The 14,281-nt window shown below is 38.4% G+C and overlaps 1 protein-coding gene across 1 annotated transcript in view; it reads right to left on the bottom strand.

Moving 5' to 3' along the window:
- The window catches only part of TRAPPC11 (trafficking protein particle complex subunit 11), a 40,501-nt gene that overhangs the window by 2,541 nt on the left and 23,679 nt on the right, over positions 1-14,281 (bottom strand). The window contains exons 22-29 of the mRNA XM_068532059.1: positions 14,054-14,175; positions 13,414-13,533; positions 10,397-10,462; positions 10,131-10,287; positions 9,243-9,354; positions 5,780-5,871; positions 4,628-4,761; positions 2,787-2,954 (exon numbers count right to left, since the gene is read on the bottom strand). Coding sequence (XP_068388160.1) covers positions 2,787-2,954; positions 4,628-4,761; positions 5,780-5,871; positions 9,243-9,354; positions 10,131-10,287; positions 10,397-10,462; positions 13,414-13,533; positions 14,054-14,175 — 971 coding nt within the window. The remainder of the gene's footprint in view (positions 1-2,786; positions 2,955-4,627; positions 4,762-5,779; positions 5,872-9,242; positions 9,355-10,130; positions 10,288-10,396; positions 10,463-13,413; positions 13,534-14,053; positions 14,176-14,281) is intronic.

Here is a 14,281-nt window from a genome sequence, read left to right as displayed (position 1 = left end):
TTGAAGAGGTTTACTGTGAAAAAAAATCAGAAGACGGAACTACACTTATCTGGGATTAGTTTTGGTGTTCTGAGCGCTTCAGAGATTAATTGATGGGAACAAAATGCTGCTTCCTCAACATGATCAACTCTCACATCTCAAACAAGCTCTGTTTGTTCGGCTAGAATAGGATCGGGTCTGTACATCGATAAATACTTTCACGCTGATGAAAGCCATACTTCTGAGTTTAGGAAGAGCAAACTTCGCAGGGTCAAACAGCTAAAAGGACATCAGAGACCACCCATCCCACCGCTGCTCCCCAACCCAGTCATGACTTTTCCCCTGCAGGGTAACCTCAGACGTGACAGTGAGGAAGAGCAAGGGAAATGGCTTTAGAGTGTGACGAGGTGGAAATGTTAAGAAAGCCACTGTTGTGTGCAGGCGGGCAGTATATGGGAAATCTCTGTACCTTCCTCTCAATTTTGCTGTGAACCTGAAACTGCTCTAAAAAAGATAAAGTCTTAAAAGAACAAAAAGGCCACTGTTTAAACACAGGAGATCCAAAATTATGAGATTTAAAAAACAATAATTTAAAAGTATGGTATAAAAGGGAACCCTTTTGCACTCTTGGTGGGAATGTAAATTGATACAGCCACTATGGAGAACAGTACGGAAGTTCCTTAAAAAACTAAAAATAGAACTACCATACGACCCAGCAATCCCACTCCTAGGCATATACCCAGAGAAAACCATAATTCAAAAAGAGTCATGTACCACAATGTTCATTGCAGCTCTGTTTACAATAGCCAGGACATAGAAGCAACCTAAGTGTCCATCGACAGATGAATGGATAAAGAAGATGTGGCACATATATACAATGGAATATTACTCAGCCATAAACAGAAACGAAACTGAGTTATTTGTAGTGAGGTGGATGGACCTAGAGTCTGTCATACAGAGTGAAGTAATTCAGAAAGAGAAAAACGAATACCGTATGCTAACACATATATATGGAATCTAAAAAAAAAGGTTCTGAAGAACCTAGGGGCAGGACAGGAATAAAGACGCAGACGTAGAGAACGGACTTGAGGACACAGGGAGGGGGAAGGGTAAGCTGGGACGAAGTGAGAGAGTGGCATGGACATATATACACTACCAAATGTAAAACAGATAGCTAGTGGGAAGCAGCCGCATAGCACAGGGAGATCAGCTCGGTGCTTTGTGACCACCTAGAGGGGTGGGATACGGAGGGCGGGAGGCAGACACAAGAGGGAGGAGATATGGGGATATATGTATATGTATAGCCGATTCACTTTGTTGTAAAGCAGAAACTAACACACCATTGTAAAGCAATTATACTCCAATAAAGATGTTAAAAAAATAAAAATAAAAAAAGTAAAAGTATGGCATAGAATAGGAGCTTAGAGGGTGAATAAAAATGATTTCTGTGCAGATGCAAAAAAAAAAAAACAAAACAAAACTGTGTAAGTCTGGAAAGGTAACAGGTGGGAAGACTATGACGGATACATGAACACAGGCTAACTTATAATTTACCAAATCCCAGATTATATAAACAAGGCTTCCCCAAAGCCTGACAGATACAAAAAAGGAAATTGTAACTTGTCATCCAGAAAGGGGGTATAAACTTAAAATAAAAAGAGAACACACAAGGGACTTCCCTGGTGGCACTGTGGTTAAGAACCCACCTGCCAATGCAGGGGGACACGGGTTTGAGCCCTGGTCCGGGAAGATCCCACATGCACAGAGCAACTAAGCCCATGTACCACAACTACGGAGCCTGCACTCTAGAGCCTGCGAGCCACAACTACTGAGCCCGCATGCCACAACTACTGAAGCCCACATGCCTAGAGCCCATGCTCCACAACAAGAGAAGCCACCGCAGTGAGAAGCCCGCGCACTGCAATGAAGAGTAGCCCCCGCTGGCCACAACTAGAGAAAGCCCACGCACGGCGGCAAAGACCCAATGCAGCCAAAAATAAATAAATAAATAAATTAAAAAGAAAAAAGAAAAAAAGAGTGTGATCCTCTGTCAATTATTAAAAAAAAACCACCACAACAACAACAATAAAAAAGAGAACACACAGGATTCATATATGTTCATGTATCTCTGGTTACCAAGGGAAACCAGAACTATCTGGAGAAACAGCCTTAATTTAGGCATCAAGAGTGGCTTAACCCGAGGCAAAGTGACGACAATCCTACAGAGTCCTCTACTGCAGGAACCTGGAAATCGTACCACTGTTAAAAAATCAAAACATTAAACCAGAGTATAGTTTCTGACTGGTGATCATTTTCAGAAAATACCCAAATCCAGTAGTATTACACAGTTAGAATCAGAAAAGTTCAGGGACTGTATTCAGAAAGTTAATCCATTTTGATTAAAAAATAGTTACAAATTAACTACAATTTTAAAACATACTTTTAAAAAGTAAACAAAAAATTAAAATAAAGAAATAAAAAAAAGAAAAACAAAAATAGAAATATACTTTACTAAACGCCAAAGAAAAACCATGTTTAAGGATGCCATAAAGATAAATCTTTACCCAAGGGAATAAAAATCTTTGAAATTAGATCTAAAAAAAATCTATAAAATAGAAATCTAAAAAAAATCTATAAAATAATAACTTTATAGAAATGAATAGCAATAGTTCCAAATTTATATAGTAACAGTCAAAGCCCTATCCTGTTAGTCTCAAAATACTTAGTGAAGTTTACATGAAAAAACATCTTCTTTTGTTTGTTTTCAAGACAGTGAATTTAAAAAGCAGAAAATGTTTAAGCCTCACCTTTACAAAAATACTGGTGGGTATAAAACGCCTGAGCAGTTGATTCGTGAAGTTGGGAAACCTGAGCAAGTTGATGTTGAGAGATGGCAGCTGCTGGTACCCGGCCATCAGAGGGTAGAAATTATATAACATTTCCTGTTCGGTGCCAGGGAGGATACGTAATCGAATCTAAATCACAAAAGTTATAGAGAAAGATGATCAAATATAGATATCAAATACACTTGCAACATCTACATGATGTTACCCGTAGATTACGAGCAAATGACAGGACACCTAAATCTTTCTGGTGAAATATTCACACCCTCTCCTATCCCTTCTTCCAGACAGATACCAAAATATACAGCTGAATTAATGAGGTCAGGATCATGCAGGTAACAAACATAATAAAAACATGTGCATGATTTCTCAGTGTCTACCAACATCTAAAAGGCAACCTGTAGCTGCTTAACAATGGGACCGCAGGGTGGATGAGTATTTCCTGTGTCTTAGACCAGGCAGGCTTTACAGGCACAGGGCGCTACGGGAGAACGTGCAGAAAAGCACCTTTGTAAACATTATGTCAACATGAGACAAACACATTGTTTCCTGTGTTTTGTGTTAGGGACTCTACCTTTGAGGTAAGGTAAGTAACTTCAGGGGAAGAAAAGATGTTTGTACTTTAGGAAAGAACACCAACAGGTTAAGATTTTTGGTATCTTACATTATCTAATTATTTTTAAGTCAATATGTTAAAGAGATCAAAACAATCAAGAAAAGCTTACTCGTTTGCAAATGAGTACATATAGGTAGGTACGTGTTGCGTCAGAGATAATACATGTGTGTGTGTAACCACCATATTACAGCTAATATTATATTTGGTATATACTATACATTTAAATTACTGTACAGATTTACAGTGTACTTCATGTGTAATTCTACTTTCATTTAACAGCAATCGCAGCACTCAGCACGTGCGTGCCCAGCCGCGGCGTGGCTGGTGAGTCAGGGTGGGTGCTGCTAGGTGCTGTGACACGTTTGTGCTCTAATTACATCCTTGTTAATAAAAAGCACTTACTGACCACTGAGGTGGGTCCCTGTTGCCACTCTTTGTTTTGTTTTGTTTTTGTTTTTGTTTTGGCCGCACCACACAGCTGGCGGGACCTCAGTTCCCTGACCAGGGATTGAGCCCGGGCCCTGGCAGAAAGCCCAGAATCCTAACCACTAGGCCATCAGGGAGCTCCCCTCTGTTGCCACTTTGAAGAGGAGGACAGTATTCTCACTGCAACATGGTTTTGCCTGAGAGTGTATGTCCCACCCAAAAATCTGATGAACTTTTCTACCCCTGATTTGAATAGATGAATCAAAACATCTGAATCACTTATTTTTATGTATAGATACAAAATTGTGCCTACACGAAACAAAGATAAGTAAATTCTATGCACGATCAAAATCTCTTAAAAACTGTACTGACAGGTCAGAAGAGAATTAAGCTTCGATCTGTGTAGTCATGCCTCAAGGCCTCAAATTAAGAGACACACACACACACAAACTCATTAGTAACAAAAGGGATATTTTAAAATTTTCAGGAATTCTAATGTAGTCCAAGAATTTGTGAACTCTTGTTTTATACGGAGAAAGAACCTATATGTGTGATCTCAAAGCAAAAAGGGTTGCCCATTTAACCCAGTTCTATAGCAAGTTGTAATTAACCTTCAAAAGTGACTGAAGATTCACTACTATCAAAACAACAGGGACCACAGTCAGCCTTATCAATTCATTTGTAAACACAAAATGTACAGTTTTCCACTTCCTGGCCACACTTTTGTGTCTTCATAAACAACCCAAAGAGATATGACCTGTACCTGTTTAAGACCTGAGAACATGAAGGCATCACTGGGCTCCACAGAAATCTCCACATCTTGAACTAAGTCAGTCTTATTCTGGAGGTGATACTTGACTGGTAACGACTCTCTGACACGCCCGAATGATGGCAGATCTGCAGAGAAAGACGACACAACTCTTGGTTTAAAAAAAAAAAAAAAAAAAAAAAAAGCTCACCATTTATGGGTTCTTTTTGTAAATAAATCTCATTCTATAGACATGGGATTATTTAAATTAATGATAGCACCACACTCTTGCTAAATAAGAAAATTCTCTGATTGGACAAAAGCCACAGGGTGATGATAAAACAGACTAAGAAGAATCAGTCTCCTTCTACAATTGATTTGACTTAGATAGGGGTCTTGGCTACCAAGAGCTGAATTATATTTTAGGAATAATTTTTTAAATCTACAAAAGATTTCCCTAAATATCAGTAATGGCTCAAGATGGAATGACAGACATTATGTGCCCCTTGATGGGAACTGTGATGTATTCTTGCCAAAAACTTTAACCTGAATCTGATCAAGCCAACAGATCTAACTACCAATTTATAGGGACAGAGAAACACTTAAAAAAACTGATACAATGCAATCAGCAAATCCAGACTGTAGGCACTGAGTTTCGTTAACAAATGAACATCAAGGAAGCGAGAGAGGAGGTGGAGGTGGTAGAGGAGGTGATGAGGAGGTGGCGGTGGCGTGGGGGAGAGGGAGTCTGCCTGCCTATAGGTTTCAAAAGTCTAGACATCCATGAACGGCAATGCAGAGACCTTAAAACACACTAAAGAACATTCAGAGTCAACTAGGGAAATTTCAATACTGGAATTTGATCATATTACAAAATTATTGCTAAGTTTTAAGGTTATGATAATGGTATTGCGATCATGTTTAGAAAAATAGCCAGTAATGTTAAAGATGCATAACTGAAATCTTTATAGATGATATAATATCTGGGATTTGCTTCAAAATAATGAGGATAGGAGTGTGTAGAGGTATAGATAAAACAAGACTGGTCACAATCTACTTTTATAAATGGTGGGCATTTTTCATAATAGAAAGTTAAAAAAATCTTAGAAGCTAAAATAAATATTCTTATTGGATTTTTTGGATCAAATAAAACGTGAGTGCCGTTACCTGCGTTCACATGGAGAGGGATATTTTCTACAATCACGTGTGGCAGAGTGATGACAGTCCTGATGACAGGGATGTTGTCCGTGGCTGAAGTCCTACAGCAGAAAAGGGTACCTTTTAAATCCACATTTCACGTGAGAAGTTAATAAGTCAAAACCAGGGAACACGTATATTCACCAACTAATTACGAAGGAAATACAAATTATCCCTTTTCTAAAAGTTTCTTAATGGAAGGAGTTTTGTGAAGAGCTTTTACAATCCCATTTTTGTTTTGAGGATTTCTGATTAACAAATGTTATAACTCCAGGCTGCTGTTTGGTCCCAGTGATGAAGTAAGGAGTTGCGTCAGAATGTAAGTCAACTGCACCACGAGCACACCATTTAACACAGTGTTTTGGTAGCAAAATGTTCTCAATGTCGGCAGCAGTGCGGTGCTTTACATTATGCCACAAACACCTTCTCACACCAAGGACCATCTCCAGATGAGCACCAGGCCACTGGACGTGCCCTGCTGAAACTGCACTGTGGGCGCACAGGAGAAACTGAAGACTAAAAATATTTTACTATCAGTAGACACAGTGGCATTCCAACATTACTGAGATAAAGTGAGTTACGTTCTGAGACTGTCAGATATTTTTCCCTGTAGTACAGTCAGGGTGGGAACTACAGGGGCAGCTGGCATCTATCTGACTGCCGAGGACAATCGTGGGAAGAGCACGTATGTAGCGGTGGAACAGCTGACACTATTACAATAGTGCAAACCACTGACAGGCAAAAACACCCAACCTCTCACCATTAAGAAATACGTGTCTTTATAGTAACACAGCAGAGTAATTAAGCAGCGCCTTCAAAATGCTGTTTTAATTCCTACAAACATGTGAATTAAACTAAACATCAATATGGTAAATTCAAGAGGTGGGGGAGGGAAAGAGAGACAAGTTAGTTTTTTTTAAATAAAATTACCTATTTTTCCTTTCTCATTTTTAGTATCTTAATTACTGTTTCAAGACTTACAAAATAATTGAGCCATGCCAAGAAAGTAACACATGAAATATCATGCATCTACCTCCTGGCCTAAGAGAACATAAGAACATAGCTGAATCTTCCCGTGTACCCCTTCCCACTTGCATCCCCCCAACCTCCACTCTAGAAGTAACTACTCGCCTGAATCTGGCTTCTAGCATTCCTATGTATTTCTTTATGCTTTTCCAAATTATATGTAGAGCCCTAAGAAACAAATGTTTTACATGTTTTCTAATACTATATATATGCAATTTGTTCATATTCTGCAGTTGCTTTGTTTCATTTAGTATTAATAGGCTGATAGGTGTAGCTCTGGTTCCCTCATTTTCACTGGTATATAATACTCCATTGTACGAATGTGCCACAATTTATCCAATTTCCTGTTGGCGGACATCTATTTTCTAACTTTTTACTATCATAAATAGTGCTGCTATGAACATTCCCAGACATGTCCCCTTCGTGTATGTTTGAATCTTTTCTAGGACTGCAGGGTACAGCCATCAGCTTTACCTGGTACTGCCAAATATATTTCCAGAGCAATTGTTCTAATTTATACTCCTCCTCTTGACAAACTCTGCACTGTTTAACCTTTTTATTTTTCCAAAGTAGTGGGAGTACAGTTGAATCTCAGATAACTTATAAGGCTGACCTTCTCTCCCCCTACGTTTGCTGGCCATCCAGCTTCTTCTGTTCACTGTACTACCTACTCAAGTATTTTTCTCAACTCTCAGTTAAGAGACTTGTGTTTTTCTTATGATCTGAATTCGAATCCTTTGTCAGCTTTAGATGTTGCAAATGGCTTCCCCCAGTTTGTATTTTGTCTTTTCACTTTCTTCATGGTGTTTTCTAACGAACTGAGAAACAATTTTAAGAAATCAAATGTATCCATTTTAGTGGCTTGTACTTTTAGGGTCTTATTTAAAGAAATTCTTTCCTATGCCAAAGTCATAAAATGATTCTCTTATTTTTCTACTAAAAGTAATAAAGTTTTGCTTTTTACAATTAAACTTTAATAAACGTGGAATTTTTATATACAGTGGTACAGCAGATACCCCATTTTTTCCCAAGTCAATATCAAACTGTTTACCACCAGTTATAAAGCCGTTCCTCCTTCCCCTACTGATCTATAATGCTACCTCTGTGAAATGTAATTTCCATGTGTGGATCTGTTGAACTATTTCTAGACTCTCTATTCTGTTCCATTGGTTTACTTACATCTCCCCGAGCCAATACCATAGTGACGACTACTTACAATAAGTCTTAGCATCTGGAAGAGCAAGTACCCTTGCCTAGTTGTACTTCTTCTGGAATATTTTGACTATTACTGCCTTTTTGCCTTTCCATACAAATTTTAGAATCAAGAGTGTCAAGTTCCACAAAAACAAAAACAAAACAAAACAAGCTGTTGAGATCCTGAAGGACACTGCATTGAATCTATAGAACAATTTACAATATTAAATCTTATCTAAACCCTATCAGAGATTATTTTGTATCTCTCCCATTTATTTAGGTCTTCCTTTAATGATTTAAATTTTTATAATTTTCTCCATAAAGATAATGCACATCTTCTACTAGATGTATTCCTATGTATCTTACCATTTTGTTGTTATGTAAATGACACCTATTTAAAAAATATTTTCCCTAGAGGTTTATTACTGATATACAGAAATCCAACTGATTTTTGTATGTTGATGTTATATCCAGCAACCTTGCTGAGACTCTTTATAATTCCAATAATTTGTTGATCCCCTTGGGTTTTCTATGCGAACAATCCTATTGACTGTAAATAAGGGCAGTTTCTCCTAATGTTTTTAGTGGTTGGTTCTATCGGCAGAATTAATTTGGCTAAAATTGCATCTGTAATAGGTCACAAGTTGTAACAAACAAAAACCAAAGTTTATCCTTTTAAATCTTTGTGTTTTTGACAAAAGGTCAATGACAGCATGTGACTTCTAGTTTGTTCTCCAGGCTGACAGAAGCTCTCAACTATAAATGACAATGACAAGGACTTCCCTGGTGGCGCAGTGGTTAAGAATCCACCTGCCAATGCAGGGGACACAGGTTCGAGCCCTGATCCAGGAAGGTCCCACATGCTGCGGAGCAACTAAGCCCGTGCGCCACAACTACTGAGCCTGTGCTCTAGAGCCCGCGAGTCACAACTACTGACCCCACGTGCCGCAACTACTGAAGCCAGCGTGCCTAGAGCCCGTGCTCTGCAACAAGAGAAGCCACCGCAATGAGAAACCCGTGCGCCACAACGAAGAGTAGCCCCCGCTCACTGCAACCAGAGAAAGCCCATGTGCAGCAACGAAGACCCAACACAGCCAAAACTAAATATAAATAAATAAATTTATTAAAAATAAATAAATAAATAAATGACACATAATAAAGGTATTAGAATAACACAAATAATGAAGAAAAGGTAGGGCTGATACAATTTTACCTCTTCCAGGAGATAATATAATGCCCAGTTGCTACTCCACCTTCAACATTTCCAACAGATGGGCAACGAAGGCAAAAGCATTCACTGGCACTCTCTGTGGTCTGTAAGACAACTATAAGAAAGAGACTTCATAATCCTCATGTAGTGATTTCATCTATAAAAAGAGAGCTTTACATCCAAGTAATATAACAAAAAAGAGCACCTTATCAATTATACAGTATTTATAGAGACTTGCAAACTAAGGCTCAGAGGTGTTAAATGACTTTTTCAAGGAGACAGATAAACAGGGCAAATAAAATGACTCACTTGTATTTGGTCTTAAGAATACATCACGATTTTTTCCCCTCACAATATTTGCCCTTATAATCTAGTTGAGCAAAATTTTGCTTGGGTTAACATTCAAACTAATTTTTATTCCCTCTAACAGCTTGAGAAATATACAGAAGCCCAAAGTACCCTGAACCAGAAAGGTAATATCACCTCTAGAAACCGTTTTTAGTTGGATAATTTAGAAAACTTATCGTCTGCTTTTCTGTATTTTCCAAAGTTTCTTTGGTAAACATCTTTTCCCATTTCAAATTATAAACAACAGTAAACATCAATTAAAAATTATAAAAAACAATCTATAAGAAATCCAAATATGAAAAAGCACTGTATCTTCAAGTACATTTTTCAGTCACTTTCTTACAGTATCAGGAATCTGGCTTTTTTTAAAATAAGGTAGACTCAAGCAAATTGTAAATGATGCTAATTCTAACTTAATTCTGAATACAGCTGCTTCTTGTGAGTATAACTCTCAACTTCCCTTCCTTAGCAAAAAGCTAACTCCTACACACGCACACACTCTACTGCCTTCTGCTAGTCAAGGGGGATGATCCGCGCCCTCACCGCCGTCCACCTGGGACTCCAGCTGGTCCACGGGCGCCATGGAAGGAGCAAGCTGCAGCTCACTGGAGACGATGGTGAGGGCCCAGGGGGAGGCACTCAACAGGTCCGTCATCAGCAGGAAGGGGATGTCGGCATAAACCCTTTCCAGGTGCTCAAACTGTCACGGATGGAGACAAAGGTCTGTCAGGAAGTAAGTTAATCCATTTTCTTTTTTCTGTTCATGTCTACAACCTAAATGATTTCCAGTCTGCTTCCCAGGAACGTACCTTTGTAGAAACAAATTTAACCGCAACGTCAAATGGAAAGACGGTTTCTATTGTTACAGTTTCATCCTGCAAGGAAACGTAAAGGGCACGATCAATGGCTTTTCTAAATCTTAACAACAAATGAAGTTTTAAAAACAGAAGGCATGGAAGCAGCCGCATAGCACAGGGAGATCAGCTCGGTGCTTTGTGACCACCTAGAGGGGTGGGGTGGGATGGGGAGGGTGGGAGGGAGGGAGATGCAAGAGGGAAGAGAAATGGGAACATATTGTATATGTATAACTGATTCACTTTGTTATAAAGCAGAAGCTAACACACCATTGTAAGGCAATTATACTTCAATAAAGATGTTTAAAAAAAAAACAAACAGAACAGAAGGCATACAAAACACAATCGATTACTGATCAATAAATAATTCCAATTTAAAAATTAAGAAGCTAGGGTATTTCCCTTAGGTAGTATTTGTAAGAATCTATGTAGAGAGCAGACTAATAGTTCTAATCATCTGTGGTTTTGTAACAGTTCACACTGCAAAGTGCTTTCTCATACATTATTTATCTCAGGATCTAGCAACAGTGGGCAGGGCAGGCACTGTCACCATCTTACAGAAGAAGAACCCGAAGTTAAGGAAGATTAAGTGATTGGCCTTAAGCCACAAAGCTAGTGGTGCAAAGCCTAGAATCTGGGTCTTCTTTTTGTCTAAGTCCTTTACCTCACCTTGACTCAAGACAACTAAAACAATGATAATGACAATGATAATAATAATAATAGTAATAATGATGATGCAATATGACATAGCATTATAATCACTGCACACATATTATGAAATGCTCATAGTAACTCAAGGAAACAGACACCAGTATCACTGCCATTTTAAGATGAAGTGGTCACACAGCTAGCAGGTGACAAAGGCAGAAACTGAACCAAATCTGACCCTGGAGCCTGGACTCTCAACCATCCTGCTCCATCTCCTCTGTACAGGGCTGTACAAAAAACAGTGGGCTTATAAAGCAGAAACTAACACACCATTGTAAGCAATTATACTCCAATAAAGATGTTAAAAAAAACAACAACAAAAAACAAACAGTGGGCTTACTACATCTTTTATAAAAAACAACCCACACTGTTGGTGAGAAACTTTTAAAAAAGACCATGTTGGGTTAAAACTCAGGCTGTAAGGCCAAATAGATCTGGATTTTATTCCTGGCTGGATACATACTTACTAGCCATGGAGACCTCGGACACAGTGATGTGACCTTGGGAAGGGTACATGGTCTCTCTAAGTCTCAGTTCATAGTCCTCACAAGGTTGTTATGATAATTAAATGAGATAATGCACACAAAACACTCAGTGAAATGCCAACATCATTTTTATTATTATATGCTTCAAATTATTTCCTCTCTCAATTATTATCAAGCTATCCCACCCCTCTAGGTGGTCACAAAGCACCGAGCTGATCTCCCTGTGCTATGCGGCTGCTTCCCACTAGCTATCTATTTTACATGTGGTAGTATATATAAGTCCATGCCACTCTCTTACTTTGCCCCAGATTACCCTTCCCCCTCCCGGGTAAAATAATTTTGAAAAATACTCATTAGAGCCTTTTGCGAAGCTTCACGATACACGCTAGCAAATTTAAATGCTGTGCTAAGTCCTGAAGTAAAAATACCTGTTTAACACCCTTTAACCCAGTATTTTCCAAACATATTTGACCAATTAATTCTTTTTTTTGGGTAATATCTATCTCTATTCCTCAGAAATTAGCGTCCCTTACAAGCACATCTTGGTAATGGACTGGCTGATAGAAGAATAAAAACATTCTTCTCTAAAAAAGTGGCATGTACCTCGATGATCTCATGTCTTGAGAACACTGCTTAAAGATGTAGCAGCACACTTGTTTCGCTCGAGTTCAGGACAGTTACGAGGTAGCAAACAATTATTTCAAAGCACATTCCAAGTCTACCATCAACTTCATTATCAGAAGCAGAAACAACATCCAAGGCTTAGGACTTTAAATCTGCACAGAACTTTAACATTCTTATTTTATAGATGAGGAGACGCAGGTCAAAAGGAGTTACTTGGCTGACCTGAGTTCAGGATTTAGGAGGCAGTGCTGAGACTGGCACCCTTATCTCCTACTTCACCAGCAGGGTTTTTTAATTACTTCAGGCTGGTGAAATTTTTGGCAGTATATTACATGCCTTCCTCCCTCCCACTTGGGAAATCCTCCTGAACTTGAACTCTCTTAGGATGGTTTTGCTTCCCAGTGACTTATAAAACAGCCGGCGGCCCAGCCCTGTGCAGTGACCAAACTACAAACCCCCAGATTCCTAGGTCTTCTGCTCTGCTGGACTGAGGACCCCGTTCCTAAGAAAAGGCTGCCAGGACTAAGAAGATACCAAATATCATTATTTTCCATTAATAAAAGGGGATACAAGCATTATATACAATGTGGTTAAGTCTATATAAAAACACGTCCCCCTGCAATCTCTTGAAACAAAAAAGACCGATAAGAAATACATCAAGGAGTTAATAGCAGTTGCCTCTGAGCTGTTGGACCTGAGAGCTTTCTTATTTCTTCCTCATCAATGTGCACTCACCAGAAAATGATGTTCATGAGAATCTTTTTTACTAATAGAAGAAATATTCCACAAAGGGAGACCTCCCTCCCACAAGACCTTCTTCATATTAGCCAATTTACAGATTTTATCTAATGTGTGATTTTATAAAGAAGCAGATAGGTTTAGAGTCTCAAGACTTTTTTGCATGAGATCTCAAACCTTTTGGTTCTCTGTACAAAAAACCATATAGGCCAATTTTCTAATGTTTGAGCGATGAATACCATATCACATCATTTATAATAAACATAAATGGTAAAAAAAAAAATCAACAGATGTTTCATTAAAACTTGTAATGGGCTATAAGCACCTATGCTGCTTATTTTACAGGTTAACTAAGACAATACAAAATAGGAAACACTCCAAATATGGTATTTCTCGAAGTAGCTATGAAATAAATACCTTGTGACACTTGCAAACAATTTCTTTTCCTTCAATAGTTGTATTGATCAGGTAAGAAACATACACAAGAAACATTCTTGAGCCCACTGTTCCACAGCGAACATATAACATTTTTTCCAGCTGCAACAAAATAAAAGCATTTTAGTTTAATTAATATTACAGAGGTTGCCTCCTAATATATATTCTAGGATAATGCTCCCACCTTTTAGAGTTTACTGTACCAACTGGCTAAATTCTTGACCACGTTTTATAGCTGTTCCTGTCGCAGCATGAGTGGGATCATTACTACTCCATCTTTTTTTCATTACCATTCTCAACTTCCCAAGAATTCTTTGTGTTTGGTTTGGAAATAAAAGTTGACCAAAAGGTTATTTAACTAAGCTACAAATTTCGTGTTATTTAGTTATTTTATCAGGCAATGAATTCTCCATATTAGCATCATTTGTTCTAAAATCCCTTGTATAAAAACTGAAGACATTTTACACATTAAATATGTGCAATGTGTATAAAATGTGCATTAGTTAAACCACTTTTTTAGTCTCGGGATATGCTGTTAAAATGCTCTAAAACTAAAACTCACTACATATTTAACACTACAACCAAACCGATTTCCTCTCCAGTCACAGGTGGCCAAGTTCACCTGCTCCCCGGGATGCAGGTCTCCGACAGGAATGTCCGTGAGTAGAGCCGGGTAGGACTCATCACACAGTTCTGTTCCATGAAGAGTCACGTGAGTTTTCTGAGTTAAATTGGCATCCTGTCCTAAAAGTATGAATGTTGGCGTTTTAAAAATACAGGAACTTCAAACGTTATCTTGACAATTAATACTGCATAGAGAGCACTAGATCATAACCATTTTTTAAACAAA

The sequence above is a fragment of the Eschrichtius robustus genome, chromosome 21 (assembly GCF_028021215.1).
Source record: "Eschrichtius robustus isolate mEscRob2 chromosome 21, mEscRob2.pri, whole genome shotgun sequence".
NCBI classification, from domain to species: domain Eukaryota; kingdom Metazoa; phylum Chordata; class Mammalia; order Artiodactyla; family Eschrichtiidae; genus Eschrichtius; species Eschrichtius robustus.
This window is presented reverse-complemented; position numbering and strand designations above follow the sequence as displayed.